This window comes from Pseudorasbora parva, chromosome 3 (genome assembly GCF_024679245.1).
Source record: "Pseudorasbora parva isolate DD20220531a chromosome 3, ASM2467924v1, whole genome shotgun sequence".
Classification (NCBI taxonomy): domain Eukaryota; kingdom Metazoa; phylum Chordata; class Actinopteri; order Cypriniformes; family Gobionidae; genus Pseudorasbora; species Pseudorasbora parva.
Window position 1 is genome coordinate 46,447,627 of NC_090174.1, and position 21,130 is coordinate 46,468,756.

General features: G+C 38.1%; 1 protein-coding gene across 1 annotated transcript; it reads left to right on the plus strand.

The window, feature by feature from the left end:
- The first annotated feature begins 4,081 nt into the window (after nt 1–4,081).
- On the plus strand, nt 4,082–7,719 carry gpr83 (G protein-coupled receptor 83). Its single transcript, XM_067439201.1, has 4 exons — nt 4,082–4,560; nt 5,645–5,770; nt 5,906–6,039; nt 6,473–7,719. Exons 1-4 carry the CDS (start codon nt 4,243–4,245, stop codon nt 6,948–6,950), a joined length of 1,056 nt encoding a protein of 351 aa, XP_067295302.1. The 5' UTR covers nt 4,082–4,242; the 3' UTR covers nt 6,951–7,719.
- Nucleotides 7,720–21,130: the final 13,411 nt, after the last annotated feature.

A 21,130-nucleotide genomic window follows, 5' to 3' on the forward strand; every position in this document is an offset into this window, starting at 1 on the left:
CAGTACATACCACAGAGACGGACATCCTGATGTTGCCGTTTCTCCTGTTCAATTTATTTCAGCCTCAGATTTGATTGTGGATTATTATCTGTATTAGCTGAGATAGCGATGGGTTTCTCCACGCTTGAGGACTTCACCGCTTTGTGCACATTCGTCATTCTTTAGCTCCGCCCACTCGATACGCCTCCAGGCGCTCGGTTTTTTCCGGAAAGACTCGGTACAGCCCATATTTCTTTTATAAATATGATAAAACGAAAGACTTTTCGGAGATATGAAGGATGCAATACTACTCTATAGGTACTCAAGATTGACATGAGATTGACTGAAACTGAGTGTTTCACCGCCCCTTTAAATGTGTCTGTAAATGAATGCAGTGTGCGATCAATGACTGAGAGCACACACATGCACTGTTCGTTCTTTGACTCTCTCCCACGCACCTACTGTACGACTCCTGTATATCACCAGAAGTGTCACCGCTCTTCAGAAACAATCAAAGAATACGTCAGAGCTCCGCGAGTCTCTATTCTCTCTGATATCTCTGACGTAATCAGCCTGGCCTTTTTTACATTAGCACTGTTTTGGATCTTTGGAATTAATTTGATTACTGGATCCCTGAACACTTTCTCAGAGTTTAATGGCTTAAAATGGCATGATCACAAACACAGAAGCATAAACGACTGACCGAGGGGAGGGCTCAGAGCTCGGAATTTGGCCTAAAGCCAGAGTACTCCCCATATTCAGGAGAGTATGAGGAGAAGGGGTGGTGGAGGGATTCAGAAAACTGTCAAGGAACATATCTGAGTTGGCTATATATAAACATATCAGGCATAACAGTACAACCAGTGGGCCAAATTGTGATGGCTAGATGAATTGGGTCAGAGCATCTCCAAAACTACAGCTCTTGTGGGGTGTTCCCAGTCCGCGGTGGTTAGCGTCTCCATGTGGTCCTGTTTGGTATCGCAGCTTGACTCGTCTAAAATTAAAATCTCATCGTTGCTCTGTACTCATACTATATACTCTGTAAAGGTTTTTTCTGTAATGTTTTTTTTCTCCCATGGGTGCTTAGGTCTGTATAAATGTACTATATAATATAATTATATGGACTCCTTATATTACAAAACTCCATCAGATGACGAATCGATGGAGAAACCATGCTCAGTTGGAGTGCCCGTTCTCGTCTGGCCAACAAACAAACAGTGATTCAGGCCAACAGTAGCCTACAGGTTGGAAGTCAGATTAGATAGGAACATTTAGAATATTTTTCCAGTTCCATCTGGTTGAAGATCGGGGTCGGAGTCAGAGTCAGGAGACATTGAGGATACTTGTTGAGGAACTTGATAAGGAAAAGTGCCACCGGATGATGTGGCGATGAGGCCTTCACAAAGTCTAGTTGACACGGTCTCTGCAGACACTTCAGGGATGCGTTGGTCATGTCTAGCGCAAGTCCACCATCTGATCTGGATACGGCCTGGATCCGGCTGACTGCAGTAAACCCCAGGATAAACAGAGAGACTAACATTAGCGTAGATGCTATTCTTATTATGATGTAATGAGTATACATCGGGTGTTATGGGAAGTGTTCCCAGTTCCGGCTGACATAGTTAATGCAGCCTACAGGGAGTGCAGAATTATTAGGCAAATGAGTATTTTGACCACATCATCCTCGTTATGCATGTTGTCTTACTCCAAGCTGTATAGGCTGGAAAGCCTACTACCAATTAAGCATATTAGGTGATGTGCATCTCTGTAATGAGAAGGGGTGTGGTCTAATGACATCAACACCCTATATCAGGTGTGCATAATTATTAGACAACTTCCTTTCCTTTGGCAAAATGGGTCAAAAGAAGGACTTGACAGGCTCAAAAAAAGTCAAAAATAGTGAGATATATTGCAGAGGGATGCAGCAGTCTTAAAATAGCCAAGCTTCTGAAGCGTGATCATCGAACAATCAAGCGTTTCATTCAAAATAGTCAACAGGGTCGCAAGAAGCGTGTGGAAAAACCAAGGCGCAAAATAACTGCCCGTGAACTGAGAAAAGTCAAGCGTGCAGCTGGCAAGATGCCACTTGCCACCAGTTTGGCCATATTTCAGAGCTGCAACATCACTGGAGTGCCCAAAAGCACAAGGTGTGCAATACTCAGAGACATGGCCAAGGTAAGAAAGGTAGAAAGTCGACCACCACTGAACAAGACACACAAGCTGAAACGTCAAGACTGGGTCAAGAAATATCTCAAGACTGATTTTTCTATGGTTTTATGGACTGATGAAATGAGAGTGAGTCTTGATGGGCCAGATGGATGGGCCCGTGGCTGGATTGGTAAAGGGCAGAGAGCTCCAGTCCGACTCAGACGCCAGCAAGGTGGAGGTGGAGGTGGAGTACTGGTTTGGGCTGGTATCATCAAAGATGAGCTTGTGGTGCCTTTTTGGGTTGAGGATGGAGTCAAGCTCAACTCCCAGTCCTACTGCCAGTTTCTGGAAGACACCTTCTTTAAGCAGTGGCACAGGAAGAAGTCTGCATCCTTCAAGAAAAACATGATTTTCATGCAGGACAATGCTCCATCACACTCCAAGTACTCCACAGCGTGTGGCTGGCAAGAAATGGTAAAAGAAGAAAATCTAATGATAGGGTCTCCTTGTTCACCTGATTTGAACCCCATTGAGAACCTGTGGTCCATCATCAAATGTGCGATTTACAAGGAGGGAAAACAGTGCACCTCTCTGAACAGTGTCTGGGAGGCTGTGGTTGCTGCTGCACGCAATGTTGATGGTGAACAGATCAAAACACTGACAGAATCCATGGATGGCAGGCTTTTGGGTGTCCTTGCAAAGAAAGGTGGCTATATTGGTCACTGATTTGTTTTTGTTTGGTTTTTGAATGTCAGAAATGTATATTTGTGAATGTTGAGATGTTATATTGGTTTCACTGGTAAAAATAAATAATTGAAATGGGTATAAATTTGTTTTTTGTTAAGTTGCCTAATAATTATGCACAGTAATAGTCACCTGCACACACAGATATCCCCCTAAAATAGCTAAAACTAAAACTTCCAAAAATATTCAGCTTTGATATTAATGAGTTTTTTGTGTTCATTGAGAACATGGTTGTTGTTCAATAATAAAATTAATCCTCAAAAATACAACTTGCCTAATAATTCTGCACTCCCTATAAAACAATAATTTAACCGATTTGAATAATATAAGTTGATAATGTTCTATGTGCATGTCATAGTGAAGAGATGTGTTTTTAGTCTGGAATATGGTGTTGTTTCAGGTAAAGATTAAAAAAAAAATAGTTTATGCCTTTTCATGCCAGAGAAAGAATAATGCTGTTTTGACTAGAACCACCTTATTACCACTTGCAAAGCACTAAATGTTTTAGCTCCCCAGCACTTGAGCAAGCTCTATAAGAACATATTATAGTCCTTCATGTCCACGATCTCAAAACTAGAATATCAATATCGAATGACAGCAGTCTATCTTTTTACTATTTAGCACTTAAACTTCGGAACTTCATAGCATTGAAGCAGACACACTTTCAGTTTAAATCTACGTGAAACTATGTTGGAGCAATATCTACATGTGCAGTCCCCAAATTTACAGATTAAAATAGTCTACATCTTAAAATAAATTATCTTTGTTTTTCTTTAAGAGATAAAGAATATAAGATAAATTATTTCTGTAATGAAACACTACAATGCCAAAATAATTTTGGTGGCAATTTATTAATGTCTGTCAATGGATTTGCCGCAAAATCCACGCATCACAACTTTGAGTCCTACAGCAATAATTATCGGAATTGTCCACTCAATGGAAGAATATGAAAGAAATGGTAGCCTATCTGTTATGAAATCCCCAACCCCACAAATCCTGCCACAACGTGTTTTCATTGTAATTGTTACTTTTGCCAGATAAAAAGATCTATTATAGACAAGTAGAGGGTTTCAATTAAAAGTGACCTTCAGTGAGACGCATACTGCTGAGAAGTGGTGATGGTGCGCACCGTGGATATGTATGTGTCTGTGAGTCAGTGAAGTCGCAGTAAAGACTGTGATTAGGATCATGCCAGGGGTTGAGAGACGCATCACAATCCGTGGCTTTCATCCAATCCGCTTCACTTGACGCTATCGCAGCGTTTGTCTTGCAGCAGCAGTCTGACTCAAACACCAAACTGTGTCCAAAAGTGGATCAGAACTGCGCATTGGTGTTTTCGAGACTGCACCTGCTCCGGATAATCTCGTTACGATGACATTCAGAAACAGCTCATTGGATTTATTCTCGCAGTTTTATATCTTGCAGAATTTCTCCACGTTTTTTAATTTCTCTTTGGACGCGATGTACGACAGAGGAACCAATTATGAGTCAGAATCCCACAGACCGACCATCAGAACGCTGCTCATCGTCTCATATTCCGTTATCATCGTCATCTCGCTTTTTGGAAACGTGGTGGTTTGTCACGTTGTTATTAAGAATAAAAGAATGCACTCAGTGACAAGTTTTTTCATCATGAATTTAGCCATTGCTGACATCCTTATAACTCTGCTCAACACGCCTTTTACACTGGTAAGTTTACAAGTTTCACTTATTCCCTTAATAATAATACATGTATGTTGTTATTGTTAAAATACAATTATAAGGCTACATTTGTTATTTTTTACTCTATTCAAAATCTAGACAATTTTGTCAACCGCTCATAGTCCTAATCTTGGATTTAGCTGTTCTAAATGCATTAAAAAATACAATTCACACAAAAAAGAAAACAAGTCTTCCATAATATACAAGGTTGCATATACCCGATTTAAAAAGTAATTTTAATGTTAATGTGTAACTGTCATTTGATTGGAAAAGGCTGAATGTTAGTAGGCTATAAGTTGTTCATTTATTATGGTTTCTTGAGATATATATATATATATATATATATATATATATATATATATATATATATATATATATATATATATATATATATATATATATATATGTGTGTGTGTGTATGTGTATGTATATATATATATATATATATATATATATATATATATATATATATATATATATATATATATTCTCTGCCAAATCTAAAAGTGTTGGATAAGCAACAGAAGTCGTTATTCGTCAAGAAATTACTACATTTCCTGACGAGAAAAACCATAAAATAAAGAGGACCCATTGATTTTGACTTGAGTCAAACACTTTATATTAATTTTTTTTAAATCCTGTTTTTCTGGGACTTCATGGGGCTTGACACTTTTCGACACATTAAAAATGTTTTTTAAAACATATATCCGACATTAATAAGAATGTTTAAGAAATTAACACATGGGTTATAAACAGGATTTCTCTGTTATATCCTCTTGGACATCCTTATTTGTCACTGAGCTGATTTATACCTATATGAAGCAGTTTCATAATCTACTGGTGTTTGTTGGAGTTTTCTCGAAATAAAACAGAGTGTTTGTCAAAGAGTAGGATTGTGCTGCATTCTTCTGCTAGTGTGTTGGTGTGTGTTGTCTCTTGCATTATTTTTGTTTAGTAAAGACTAATGTGCATGATTCATTTTTTTGTGAGTGTGTGGGTGTAAACATGTATGCATGCTTTTTTTAATACTAACATGCACCGGTCTCCAAGGCCACTTTACTTGTTCTCTCAGGTTCGCTTTGTTTACAGTACATGGGTGTTTGGGAAGGTGATGTGCCATGTCAGCCGCTTTGCACAGTATTGTTCTGTCCATGTCTCTGTTCTCACACTGGTTGCCATCGCCATTGATAGACACCAGGTAAGTGTCCTCACAAACAATGACCCTTTTGTAATATCTTAACAATGCCACTTGTAGAGTGAATACCTTTTCACACCTCTTATCAAAGCTCAATGAATCGTTGCATACCAATGTGCAGTCATTACTGTCCGTCAGGTGGTGATGCATCCAATGAAACAGCGGATGTCCCGGCTTCAGGGCATAGCCTGGATCGGTGTCATCTGGGTGATGGGGTCCTGCTTCTCATTACCTCATGCCATCTACCAGAAACTGCTGCGCTTTGAATTTGTGTACGAAGTTTCTCTTATTCTTTCGTATTTATGATGAAAATCGAGAAACATGACTTTGCAACAATTAAATGGATAAAAACGACTGATAATGTTACAACGTCATGTTGAAAATATTTGTAAAGTGCAGGGGCATAAGAAAGCAACCATTAAATTAAAAATGATAAAAAAAGCAGTATTATATAGGCGAGAAACTTTTCAATCCTCGGAAGTGTTAGCAGTCTTGACTGAATAGAGATAAGTGCTTCAGAGAGATAAGGTTTTGCCCAGTGTAGTCTTCCACTATATTTAATCTGTCATCCTTGATTGTACTAGGTATGAGTTTTACTTATGTGCCTAAAAAGTACAATTTAGATTACGTTTTCAAGACAGCGATGTGCATAGTTTTCCTTTTGTCAGTGAACAATCCATTTGAAAGGTCTCTCGTCTCTTTTAGCAATAACAGAGTACGGATGGTGTGTTTGCCCAGCTTCCCTCCTCCCTCTGATCTCTTCTGGAAATATTTGGATCTTGCCTCCTTTGTCCTCCTCTACGTATTGCCTTTAGCGATTATCTCATTATCCTACTTCGTGGTGGCCAAGAAGGTTTGGTTCCAGAATGCCGTCGGTGATGTGACACTGGCTCAATCTGCCGCTCATCGCAGGAGGAAGAAGACGACTTTGAAAATGCTGATCGCAGTGGTGGCTGTGTTTGCAGTCTGCTGGTTTCCTCTAAACTGTTATGTTGTGCTGCTGTCAAGTAAAATGATCCAAGCTAATAATGCCCTGTACTTTACTTTCCACTGGCTGGCCATGAGCTCTACCTGCTATAACCCCTTTATATACTGCTGGCTCAATCACAGCTTCCGTGCGGAACTCAGAGCCTTGCCTCTAATTGGCCGTATAGCCAAGGGCAATGCCATCCAGCAATCCTAAGGAAGCACTCAAGATTTTGGCATTCTATATTTTGAATGTAGAAATCCATTGTTTTTATAATCATATATTTGCATATGAAAGCACTGTAAGTTCATCTCTCTCATTTCCCATCCTATTGATATGGTTTCTCATTTTTATCCCACCCACGGCTGTCATTTAGTCATTTCCATCTTAGTGAAAAAGATGCTTAAACACATCTCTTTCGGAAAAATACTAAACTGTGTTGCATGGAAAAGATTACATAAATACCGGAGGCACAAGATGTTAAATATAAACTTTTCATGAAAAAAAAGTTTTGCTAACAGCTAGAAAATCAAATTAACTCCATAGTGGAACACATCACATCACTTTTACTGACAATACATCGACATTATACACTTGCTGAAAAAAATGGGCATCATACACAACTGAGGATCACACCTAATAGACTTTCAATTTGTTGTGAAAGCGATAACACACAGAAACATGCGCCTTATTGCTAGGATATGCATGACAAATAAAAACAAAGTGTTATAAAATTGTCTCAAAATATTAAACTTGTTTGATTTTCTACTACTTTGGAATCGTAAAGTCTGTGCCCATCATACGCTATGCGAATTTCTGTCAAATCTGTCAACTCCAACTGCCCAAAATCTGCAGATTGTCTCTGTTTTTCAACTACAAGCATCGACTTGTTCAGACTGTAAACTGGGGCAAAAGTCAAATAGTGTATTTCAACCTTTGGTAGGATTTAAAGCTTTTAATAATTCCACATCACACACACACACAAAAACAATCACATAAAAGCAAGCAAATATGGTTTATTTTGGTTTTATGTTAGAAATAATTGAAGGAGATTATTAAGATAATTTATGCTACTTAACCATAACAGTTATTATGTAATTATAATTACATATTGCCAGTTTCTGTTGCGGTGCAATGCAATAATTTCATATCAGTGTCTTATTTGTTTTATTTATGTATATGTTTTTTATATCACATTAGCCATATTTAATTCACTCCATGCACAAGTAATTCTCAGGCAGCACTGTATTAGATGTATGGATATTGCTACAATCTATACATTTACTTACAGTATTTTCAAATATTAATGGTGTAAAACAACCCATTCTCACTGCCAAGACGTCAAAATCCAAAGCATGGTCAAGTGCCTTACGCGACTCAATGAAGACACTAAAAGTACCCCCAGACGTCACTATATTGACGTGCAGTGTACTCCATTCATTTCACTTGTTTAGGTTTATCCAATGCGTCAGATCAAGATGCATTTAATTCTTTGCATTTGTAACATAGACCTTCCAGTAGCGATTTCGGGACTGGAGTTGCGCAGTAGAGAGCAGGAAGTACAGTCGCAATATCAAAAGCCCGCCCACACTCTCACAGATGCAGAACAATTAATCATGTTGATGTGAAAAAAAAAAGTAATGGAAATGTAGAAATTAAAGCTAAAGCTCCAATCTGCTCCCAAAAATCCTGAAAAAAAGTCTGTTAGTGCCTCAGTGACAACAACACAGAAGACGTCGATCTCAGCTGTCAATCATGTTGTCACACTCTGTGCTGCAGGCCTAATTTGTAATAGCTGACATGATTTTATGATACACACGACGCAATTGGCCACGAGACACGAGAGCCAATTAAATATTTGAAAATATAAAATAAGGCGGCAATATTTGAAATTTTATGTGTGCATGATTGGTTTTGGGGATTTTCTTAATACAAATCAATCGTTCGCCCTCCGAAAACTTAAATAATAATAATAATAATAATAATAATTTATTTGTAATTTTTGAATACTTTGTAGATGCAGTCGTATCTCCTTGTTATATCCTGTGTTTTATATCATGTTTACACAAATGGGTAGGTTTAGGGATGGTATGGGGTTGGGTTACATGTTAAAATGTGTCTAAATAGCGTAAATAAAATAAATGTAAAAAAAAATATGCTTGCTGATTTAATTGAGAATCACACTCCAACATGTCATAACGGCAAAATCATAAACCAATAAAATTTCATCATGACGATAACGTTCCCATATCCAGTGCGTCTGTGTATGACGCCAAAGATTTTAAATTGAAATGAATGGAGCACCTAGCCTAGAAATCTAGGCGCACCCTAGCGACAGCAAATCTAATCTGCCGCGAATGTCGTCTAGCAACTCTCAATACACTTCTGAGCTGTAAACACCAAACTCTGGTTGGGCAAATCACATCGCGTATAGAGTCGGTGGACGGGGCTTAACATACTGATGGCTGAGTTGGGCTAGCGTGCTTCTTCTAGTAAACACAGAAACTGGCGAATGGCGGTCTTTCGAATCAGCTTTGACTGTGACTCTGGACGACTTATAGTTAAGCTTTTCTCTGAGAAAAGAACAAGGAACAGCACTGAAGTCATTCTTAAGAAGGGAAGATGTGTTCTGAGTTTTGCCGACCGTATACGGCAAAAGTTTAATCTTTCAACTAGCTCTGGTTGGTTGTAGCGCTATCCAATTGTGTGCACGCCGTGCAGAGGGAGTTTGAAAGACAACCGTTTATCCCGCCCCTCGGATTGAGCCCTGTCAATGATGAGTTGAGTTTCCAGACCAAACATCTTGATGTGGATCTGGCTTGTCAGGCTATGGAGCACCCAGCATGTTGAAAAATTATGCCTAGGGAGGGGTATCTTTAGCGTCTTCATTGTGACGCAGAAGGCACTTGACCATGCTTCGGATTTTGACGCCTTGGGAGTGAGAACAGGTTGCGTAAAATATGGGTGAAGTGAAATTAATTACTTTCATGCAATTTTATCCCTCTAAAATGTTAATTTGACATTCTGAGCATTTCAGAGAATGGCTGATAATTTTTTTTTCTTTTGGGAGGATGTTAAAGAGATTAAAAATATTATATACTACATGTACTGTAATATTATATACTCAGCTAAAGATGGTTGTGGTGTTGTTTTTAACTGCTACTATCTCTTCTTGTCCCAACAATCTGATCTTAATAAATAAAATGTAAAAAAAAAAATCCACTTTTCTACGTGTTAGCATTGATTATAAAAAAAATCATAGGGTTGTCAGGTCTCTGAGCTTTTATTCACACCTTGCTGAATTATTCTTGTGCCATTAATTGAACTCCCACACTTTGCTCCTGCAGTGAAAATTAATAACTGGTGCCGTCTGATGTGATCACTTTGACCAGTAGGCCTTTATCTAACAATAATTATTGTCAGTACTTTTTGCAGATTATGACATGCAATTTCTGAGGGTTTTACAATCCTTAGTGAACAAAACCTATAAACCAAATATAGTTTATCTATACGTGGACATGACTGTACAGGGAGTGCAAGAATTATTAGGCAAATGAGTATTTTGACCACATCATCCTCGTTATGCATGTTGTCTGACTCCAAGCTGTATAGGCTGGAAAGCCTACTACCAATTAAGCATATTAGGTGATGTGCATCTCTGTAATGAGAAGGGGTGTGGTCTAATGACATCAACACCCTATATCAGGTGTGCATAATTATTAGGCAATTTCCTTTCCTTTGGCAAAATGGGTCAAAAGAAGGACTTGACAGGCTCAAAAAAAGTTAAAAATAGTGAGATATATTGCAGAGGGATGCAGCGGTCTTAAAATAGCCAAGCTTCTGAAGCGGGATCATCGAACAATCAAGCGTTTCATTCAAAATAGTCAACAGGGTCGCAAGAAGCGTGTGGAAAAACCAAGGCGCAAAATAACTGCCCGTGAACTGAGAAAAGTCAAGCGTGCAGCTGCCAAGATGCCACTTGCCACCAGTTTGGCCATATTTCAGAGCTGCAACATCACTGGAGTGCCCAAAAGCACAAGGTGTGCAATACTCAGAGACATGGCCAAGGTAAGAAAGGCAGAAAGTCGACCACCACTGAACAAGACACACAAGCTGAAACGTCAAGACTGGGCCAAGAAATATCTCAAGACTGATTTTTCTAAGGTTTTATGGACTGATGAAATGAGAGTGAGTCTTGATGGGCCAGATGGATGGGCCCGTGGCTGGATTGGTGAAGGGCAGAGAGCTCCAGTCCGACTTAGACGCCAGCAAGGTGGAGGTGGAGGTGGAGTACTGGTTTGGGCTGGTATCATCAAAGATGAGCTTGTGGGGCCTTTTCGGGTTGAGGATGGAGTCAAGCTCAACTCCCAGTCCTACTGCCAGTTTCTGGAAGACACCTTCTTCAAGCAGTGGTACAGGAAGAAGTCTGCTTCCTTCAAGAAAAACATGATTTTCATGCAGGACTATGCTCCATCACACTCCAAGTACTCCACAGCGTGGCTGGCAAGAAAGGGTATAAAAGAAGAAAATCTAATGATATGGCCTCCTTGTTCATCTGATCTGAACCCCATTGAGAACCTGTGGTCCATCATCAAATGTGTGATTTACAAGGAGGGAAAACAGTGCACCTCTCTGAACAGTGTCTGGGAGGCTGTGGTTGCTGCTGCTTTTGAGTGTCCTTGCAAAGAAAGGTGGCTATATTGGTCACTGATTTGTTTTTGTTTGGTTTTTGAATGTCAGAAATGTATATTTGTGAATGTTGAGATGTTATATTGGTTTCACTGGTAAAAATAAATAATTGAAATGGGTATAAATTAGTTTTTTGTTTAGTTGCCTAATAATTATGCACAGTAATAGTGACCTGCACACACAGATATCCCCCTAAAATAGCTAAAACTAAAAACTAAAAACTAAAACTTCCAAAAATATTCAGCTTTGATATTAATGAGTTTTTTGTGTTCATTGAGAACATGGTTGTTGTTCAATAATAAAAATAATCCTCAAAAATACAACTTGCCTAATAATTCTGCACTCCCTGTAGGTCTGCTGTAATACTAATACGATGCAACTACAGCAAGAGGTATCAGGTTAAATTATGCACATATTGTGCCCAGTGGCTGCTCCAATTTCTCCCATGATATGCCTTATATAGCGAAATCAGCGTTAGCCAACAATGGTCGCAAGTTCTGTCATTACCAACATAGTCTTGGGCACAATAATAGTTACAATCACAGAGTTATATCATTGTACGCGAAATGCACCCCTGTGTGGTTTAAATTACAAGTCTGTGTTAAATGTGCTTATAATAATAGCAGAGGTGGCCATCTGGAACAACGTCTAGAAAATTACTACATGCTTTTTGTCCCCATCTTTGGTCAAATGAGGGGAATGATTTAGGATTATGGGAAGTACCTAAAAATAAGCCTGCGCTGAGTCAGAAAGGTTGATAACTACTTTTCTTAATGGATGTATTTTTCAGTACTTCAGTACACAAATTGTTAAGATTTAAGATTTATTAGCAGACACAAAAAAACAGAAATACTGTTTCATGTATACTGAGCTTTTTACACTGGATTACACTGGAAGACTTGGATTCCCATCCTAAACATAGACAAAGTTTCAAAAACTAATGTTGGACGTTTGATGGAGCATTTCTGTGTCAAAAATATTCCTTCCGGTTTCTCAAGTTTCGGAGAGTTTTTTTCGAGTATGGGTCGGCTTGACGTCGACAGAGCGGAAGGTCCTTGTATGGGCCGTACGGGCTCTTCTTCTAGACTAGAGCGAGAGAGGAAATGCACGCCCATAAACACTCTCTCAAGGTGCAGATTCACTCGGCCGTGCAACACTTCTGTCGCGCCGCACCCCACTTTATTCCTATGGGTGACGTCAAACGACTTTAATGCGCTGCATTTGAACCGATTTAAACGAAGAAATGACGAGAAGCGTCACAACATCACGATTCGGTCATGTAGCGATAGTGGATCTCCACGGTCACTGCTGTCACAGGACTTCACGAAATCAACAATGTGACCAAAGAAGTGTGTTTTTGATGGAGCGGTCCCAGCGATAAAGGTTCACGGTCATGCTTTGGAAGCAGGCGGTGAGTAAAACTGCTTCAAATGTCTGAGTTGTTGGCTATCGTCGCGTAAGTAAACATCAGTAAACAACACGATCGTGTATACGTTAGTTAATTTATCAATGTGTATGGTGTGTGTTTAAATACATTTGTTCAGCTGACCAATATGTCACTTTGTTTATTGTAAAACCACCCAAACATAAATCTAGGCTAGGGGACGTTCTCACAAAGCGTGCTTCTTTATTCAAATGCGCTAACGTTACACCATTGTTTTTTTGACGTGCAAAACCGTTTTGCTTGCTACTGTTAAGAATTAGTTGCATACAATAGTCCATAAACCAAATCATGTCATCATAAACCACGAGTAAACAAACAAATGTTGACAGGCCACTAAATACAGTACATACCACAGAGACGGACGTCCTGCTGCTGCTGTTTCTCCTGTTCAATTTATTTCAGCCTCCGAATCTGATTCTGGATCATATCTGTATTAGTTGAATCTGATTGATAGCCATGGTTTATTAGAGTAACGTTTTCTTTTCCACACATGACGATGTCAGCTTTCAGAAGCTCTCGTGCAGTAGCTACGCGCTCGTCATTCTTTAGCTCCGCCCACACGATACGCCTCCAGCCGCTCGTTTTTTTCCAGAAAGACTCGGTACAGCCTGGCTTTCTTTTATAAATATAATAAAACTAAAGACTTTTCGGAGATGTGAAGGATGCAATACTACTCTATAGGTACTCAAGATTGACGTGAGATTGACTGAAACTGAGTGTTCTCACCAATCTGTGAGAATCTGCAAAATGCATGTTACATAGACAAAGTGCTGACTGACACTTAATATACCTGACTTACTGTATAGAGATAAGTGATATAGTCATCCATGTTATGGTGCTATGTAACAGTTATACTGATGCCATTTTAAAAGTGCAATTTTTTGCATTGTGCATGACATCGGTTTTCCCCATTTCCTGTTCTTTTTTAAATATATTTGAAATTTAACACCAGCGACAGTGGCAATTATGTAATGCCATAGCAAAACAAGCCATGATTTCAGTGTGCTCATTGAGCCCTTTTATTGTCAAAATATAGGATAAAAATTAAAATAACTAATCAGCTATAGATGAAGTGGGGAGAAAAGAATGGAAAATAAAACTGCATTAAACTTAATCAACAGTTTATATAATGTTACAATCTATTGCACTGTTCAGAATGGAAAATTAGCTAATACATACATAAAAATACATTTTAAAATATCTTTGAGCAACATGGATGGCGAATTTCAGGAGATTCACTGTGATGTTAAAATTATTAATGGCAATTTGAAGATGGAGGAGGCTGACCTCATCTGTATACGTTAATTATTATTAATAATCTTGACAGATGGTGTGCCCTGCATAGATAAGTGTGTAACAGAACAGTGTTCACATGCTTTAATCTATTGACATCCATCAGTCAAATAAAAAAAAAATGCAACAAAAGCACGTTTAGTCTGCATAGATATTTGTCATGACTGTTCCATTGTGTCTGAAACAATCCACACATCATGCCATGCCATACACATGCCACTAAACCCAGCCTTTACATTCCAACTGAATGTATTGTTGCAGTTATTTTGACACAAAATCAATTTTACTATTTGATCTTTTGTGACGTTAGTGTGAGGGTAATTGTCCACGATATAAATGTCTATTTGAATTGTTCACAGTTCTGCAAGAATTAATTGTTGTGATTTTGTGAAACCGTTATTGCTCTTAAATGATATGCTAATTGAAACCATATGGGTGAGACTCATTTATGAGGTGATACTGTAAAATGTTAAGCCTGTGCCTGTTTCCTCTGTGCCTGTCAATGCTATGTTATGTATATCTTTCAAAGATGATGAATCTACCTAAATATGTCATATTTGATTTTATGTCTGGTGATTAATAAGCATATCTTTAAGTGACACATCATTCAATTCATTAAAAATTCAAACAAGTATAGGATGTAAAGCGAAAAATCTGAATATCAGCTGCATTAGAGTTTGATTACTTTTTAAATCAAGACAAAAACACCTGTATTTTCTGTGTACTTGTAATTTACAAAAATAAAATGTTTATACAGTCTCAGGTGGTCTTGGGGGGAGATTTTTATTTTGTAACAAGCTGCAAACTATAAAATATATCTTAATTACTGTCTTGGAGTTACTGTCAAAACATATTAAGAATATATAAATCTATAAGGCATTCTTTGTTGGTGTTGAAACGCTGTAGTTCTGTTAGACCGTTAAAACACATCATCACAGTCTGTGAAAAGTGTCCATTGGAGAGATATAGTCTGAAATGAAAAGGTTTGAAGAATTTTTTTTTTAAGTTTATGGAGATTGCAATTGTGGGAGAATCAATAAAGGCAGCAGCAGACCATATTTCTTTATGTCACCAATGGAGTCAATTTTTTGTTTGGATGTGCACAATATATGCATATGCAGTTGAAACAGCATCAAATATTTGTTAAGAAAATGATGTCATGATTTTAATGTCAAAATTTTAAAAATATGATATTTGCTGCTTGTTTAATTATTTTAAATTAAATTATTACAGAAATATATTGAATTCACGCACAATTTTGTGTGCATCCTACTTGCTGTACATTTATAAAATAGACGCGTTCCTTATCTAACATTCATTTTGGGATTACATGAATCATTGTGCATTAGCTTTTTGTGTTTTTTTCTTTTCTTTTGAGGGCACTTAAAAATGGAAAATGGTCATGCAACAACTCAGGATAGTAGCTTGTAAATGGCCTGGGACAGTGCATATTCAACAAAGGCCATTTTTGGTTCTAAACAGATCCCAACTTTATTTAAATATGCTAAATAACCTAGCACCTATAACGGTTTGTAAAAAGTTATAAAATTTACTTTTTTAATCTTTAGACATGACCAGTTCCAACCAATTAAGTTTGCAGAAGTGTTTCTGAATGTTCATTGAAATGAAGGTTTTGGGAAATGCCAAATCATTAAACTATGTTGGTAACGAAAGAACTCATGACCACAATTGCTTTTGGGAAACGCATCCCAGGAGGCAAATCAGACAAAAAACACGCAAGTTCTTACCTCTGACTGCTGGTTGAAGCTTGGAACATCTGCAAGAACACAGAAACTTGTTTGTTTTCTTGAGGTGGCAAGAACAAGAACAAAGTTCGTTCTGGCCAGTACATTATACTTCACGAGAAAAGCAGGTGCCAATCATCTGCATTTCTCCACATTAATCACACCCACCTTAAATGTCTGACCAATCACACAATAGTTCTCGGACACCCGCAAGAAAAACGTTCTGCTGAAGCGATGTGTCGAGAACAAGCTGTGAGAACTCCCAAACCAGGGCTGTGAAAATGATGTAATTTTCTTCTCGCAGCCCTGGGAGCGAGAACTTTTTTCTCTGTTCTTGCAGAGTATGTTACAGCCTTAGCCTGACAAGCCAGACCCACATCAAGATGTTTGGTCTGGAAACTCACCATTAACAGGGCTCAATCCGAAGGGGGCGGGATAAACGGTTGTCTTTCAAACTCCCTCTGCACGAGATAGGATAGCGCTACCACCAACCAGAGCAACGAAGGTGAAACAGAGTTTGTTGATAGATTAAACATTTGCCGTATCCGGTCGGCTAAACTCCGAACACATCTTCCCTTCTTAAGAATGACTTCAGTGCTGTTCTTTGTTCTTTTCTCAGAGAAAAGCTTAACTCCAAGTCTTTCAGAATCGCAGTCAAAGCTGATTCGAAAGACCCCCGCTGTTCGCCAGTTTCTGTGTTTACTAGAAGCACGCAAACGCAACTCGGCCGTCGTCATTATGGCCCCGCCCACCGACTCTATACACGATGTGATTGGCCCGTCCAGAGTGAGGGGAATACAGCTCAGAAGGGTATTGAGAGTTCCTAGACGACACTTGCGGGCAGATTAAATTTGCTGCCGCTAGGGTGCGTCTAGATTTCTAGGCTATTGCAGCCTTTAACCTAAGCCTTAAATTCAGTCACTTCTGCCCTGTCATACCTAATTTCAGTGATTTATTTCCCCAGCAGCCAGACAGTGTTGTCCAGAGGAACTGCAAAGGTTTTTTCTAGCGTTTCTTGTTTTGGCCTTTTTTACTTATTTTATAAAGTAGCAAAAGATACAGTCACAGAATATAAAAGCATAAAATCGGTTCACATTTGACCCCATGATGATACTTGTCTATTGTATTAAAGGGGTGAAGAATTAAGAAATCAACTTCCCCTTGAGCTTTTGATATATAAAAGGTCATGACAATTTAAGAATATTCTCTAAGTTTCAGAGCTGAACACTTCCTTGTTAGTCAAAGAAATGCTTTTATAGCCACCAGGCCCCACAAACGATCTTGTGCTTCATTTTTACGTCATAGCTCTATGAAACACACGTCTACAGAATGTCTCATTCAGTAGCCCCGCCCACCGACTCATGGAGCTGATCAGCTCGTGCTAGTTGGTCAACAACAATAAACATGCCAAGAAAGATAGCAAGATATTGTGCTTTTCCTGGTTGTGAAAGAACACAGTCGCTGCATAAGCTTCCTTTGGATCCTAATATTAGGAATGAGTGAGTGGTTGAACTTTATTTTTAATGACGTGGGGCAGACATGTTCACTTCAGTTCACTGCGGAATCGTTTGTAAACAAATCTCTGGTCGATGATGGATTTGGACCCGACTGGAATGGTGCAACACACTTATGTGAGTAAAATGTGTTTTTATATGTGATAGTATTGCATTGTTAGATCATTTTGCGTATGTGTAAGTGTCTAACAGAAACATACCTTTAGCACGCTGGACTCAGACACTTATGGGCCATGCTGGCAATGCCCAGCATGCTGATGAATCTCATAACATCTCGCCTTGACATTTGCGGGCTGTGTAATACAAAAATAATAGTCCAATCAATCGCGGGTGGATGACAAATAAATCATTGTATTTGTTTGATAAAGATTGGATTGTGTTGGTAATAGGCACTTAACATTACCAAATGCTAAAAGTAAGTTTTGTGCATCTAATATGAATATGAAAAAAACCTAACCATTTTTCATATCATAATCTGAGGAATGTTTTTTATCCCCTCAAAATCTGACAGCTGCTGACTTGCATTTTATGAATCACCAAGGACAACAGTTTAAGCAAAAAATCTTCTTTACGGTTCTCCTGAAGGAAAATGTCCCCCACATCTTGGATGGCCTGATAGTATGGAAGCCTGTTTCTGCCAGTTGAGTAAAAAAACATGATTCTTTACGTCAAAATAATGAGAAACGTTCTCGAAATATTGACTTAAAATCTCGAAATAATGAGAAACTTTCTCGAAAAAAGAAAATTTCTTAAAATAATGACTTAATATCTCGTAAAAATACATCTTCACACTACAAACAGCTCTTATGGTAAATGTACTCCATCTCCACTTGTTTGGAGTGTAAATGAAATCAAAATGTCTAATTTTGAGTACAAATGCTGAACACTTGGTACATTTTGGGTAAATTCATGATGAATAAACTAGTTGTTAGTCTAGGTGTGGCATTTAAAAGGAATACTAAAAATAGTAATAAAGTTTAATTTACTTATGTCATCCTTTGGAGTTCTGGACACCATTCACTTGCATGGCATGAACCTACAGAGCTGAGAAATTATTCTTAATGTTTGTAATTGTTCAATGTCAACATAAACCCTAGTGCTTATTACGCTTCTTGTGTCTCCACCAGGTTATGCTGGGAAGGGAAAGCGAGGCGAGCTCCAGGGCATTTATTCAGAAACTCACATTCCACCCTGGATTTTGTTGTGTATACTGCATGTAGATTAATTCCAATGTGCTGCAATAGTGTTTATACAAATAAATATCAAAAACACTAAAAATAAACAAATTAATGAGTGACTTGTATGTAAAAAATGCAGTAAAGATGAATGGTAACAACAACAAAATTTTACATTAACCAACTGTTTTTCATGTATTTAGACATTCACTTCACTGAGTGCAATTGCATCTCATTGTGATATTGTAGATTGTGTAGCTAATATTGAGCTTGAGTAAGGCCTACATTACAGCCTTGAATTTAAAACAGCATCCCTTTAAGTATGGCAAAAGGTGTAAGTGACTTCATCGTTTACATTGAGTATAGCCTACTGTCCAGTACCACTCAATGTAAACGATGAAGTTACGTCGAAAGCCAGTCTGGACACACGATAATAACAAAGACGTAAGAAATTAAACCATGATATAGAACCTGATATTTAATGGTCTCATTTCATTACTGTCGCTACTTCCTGCCTCTCTCATTCACCGCGGTCCTCGGCCTCAATGGCGCTTGGGGATTTCTCATAGACTGAAAAGGATTTTTTGTGAAATCCCTCCTGCGGCATAAGCCACTCCCACTTGCACATTTGTCAAATCCCTCCTACTTGCGGCATAAGCTCCACCCACCTGCAGGTCTCCAGGCTGCAGCGATACATACATGGCCCTGTCTACAAATGCATAGCCTACGCCCAGAACAACCAAGATGTAAACATGTATGATATGAATGTAACTGTCTTACAGTGTGTTGAGACGCAATTCGTGGATACATTTTACTCATTTACAATCTAACATGGCACACCGCAAATTTCATGTGATTAGAGTCACACCACCACAAATATAACTATATGAACCGTCCTGTTTTCTACACTTATTTAACAAATCAGTAACGTGTAGGCTTTATTCAGAATGTGGCAAAAATAAATCTCTACTTATATCACTTAATATAGTCTAAATAGTTACTTACCGTCGCACTCGCTGTGGGTGACGAATAATCTTCTCCTGATGGATTTGGTTTTCCAAAATGGCCACCACAAATCATATGCTTCAGTTCGCGATGTACAGCGTCATGTGGTAATCTAATGGATCCTAAAATCTTATGTTAAATTGACTTAACGCCAGACTATTGTTGACTTTGCTCAAAATTGCTTGATGTGTTTCTTTATTAATTAAAGTAAATGTAATTGTAGTTTTAAATTAAGGAATAAGCAAAACTACATTTTTTAAGTAAAATCTGTTTATTTTAATGAGCGATATTTGCTGAGGGCAGACATCCTTTTTACAGTGTATAAAGTTAAACACCTACAGTCTAATGTCTGGCGAGGTGAACTGCTCCATTCATGTTCTAATTTCTCATTCTGTTCTGTTCTGTTCTCATTTTACAAACCTTTCACACCTCTGCTTGCATGAGACTTGATCTTCATTATTCTTTTATTTGTATTAAGCCATCATTAGCTGTCACACTGGCATTACATGGCTTGCGTATCCACACCATTTTGATCCAAAGTCTCTGCTTTCTTCTATGAATTCTTGTTTCACAATCACAGGAAATATATAAATATTAGAAAACACAAAGGCCAGATTCCCTTAATCATCGCAAAGACTAAAACCAAAGAGTTAGCAGCAAAATATTATTGAGCTTCACAAAACAGTAAGTTGAAAAAAGAAAACAACTAAAGCATTATTACCATTTCCACCATCATTTATATATTTTGGTCCTGAGATTTCACAGTAGATATACATGTTGGCTATTATTTATATTTAAACTTCTATTACTGATTGCTATCATGACATGAAGACCAGTTTTAACCAGAATAACAAAACGTTTGCCTACACTGCCTTTACTGAATACATCAACCTTTCATCTGTTTTCTATCTGTCATACCTATACATATTATAACAGCCTTTGATATGACTTGACACATAAGGCTGTCAAGAATAACGATTCCAAAACCATTTCAACAAGCTCTTTTCAACCATTTAGGAAAAAGGACAGCTGAAATGAGCAAATGACAGTTCAATGACAGTTTTGATCCAGCAAACAGAGAACAGAAGAGAAAAGGTCTGAGCACATAATGTTCATTTACTTCAAAATTCAGATTCAGCTTCCTCAGATACTGCATGAAGACATTAAATACTAATGGTGCACTATTCACTCTTTAAAGTAAAGGTTCTTTATTAGCATCTAGACGCACACGTGTGTGTGTGTGTGTGTGGGGGGGGGGTTAATAATACAAGTTAATATGATTCTTTAGTGTCTAAATGAAAACTGTTATATACTTTGATTAAAAATTCTCATTAGTATTGTAAGAAAACACTAATTGTACCTGGTCAAAAACAGCTGTTTTCACCAAGCCATTACAGTGCATGTGCCTTTAATGCTAATGAGCTTTGTTGCTTCACTCTTTATGTACTGGTAGGGTAACGTTAGCATAGTGAGATAGGAATGCTATGCGTTTACTAGGGTTGGGCATCGAGAACCGGTTCCAACTTGGAAC

Excerpts from the sequence above, each read along its gene's own strand:
- gpr83 (XM_067439201.1), top strand. The coding sequence starts at position 4,243 with ATGACATTCAGAAACAGCTCATTGGATTTATTCTCGCAGTTTTATATC. Across the intron at positions 4,561-5,644 it reads TCAACACGCCTTTTACACTG|GTTCGCTTTGTTTACAGTAC; the intron begins GTAAGTTTACAA and ends TTGTTCTCTCAG. Across the intron at positions 5,771-5,905 it reads TCGCCATTGATAGACACCAG|GTGGTGATGCATCCAATGAA; the intron begins GTAAGTGTCCTC and ends ACTGTCCGTCAG.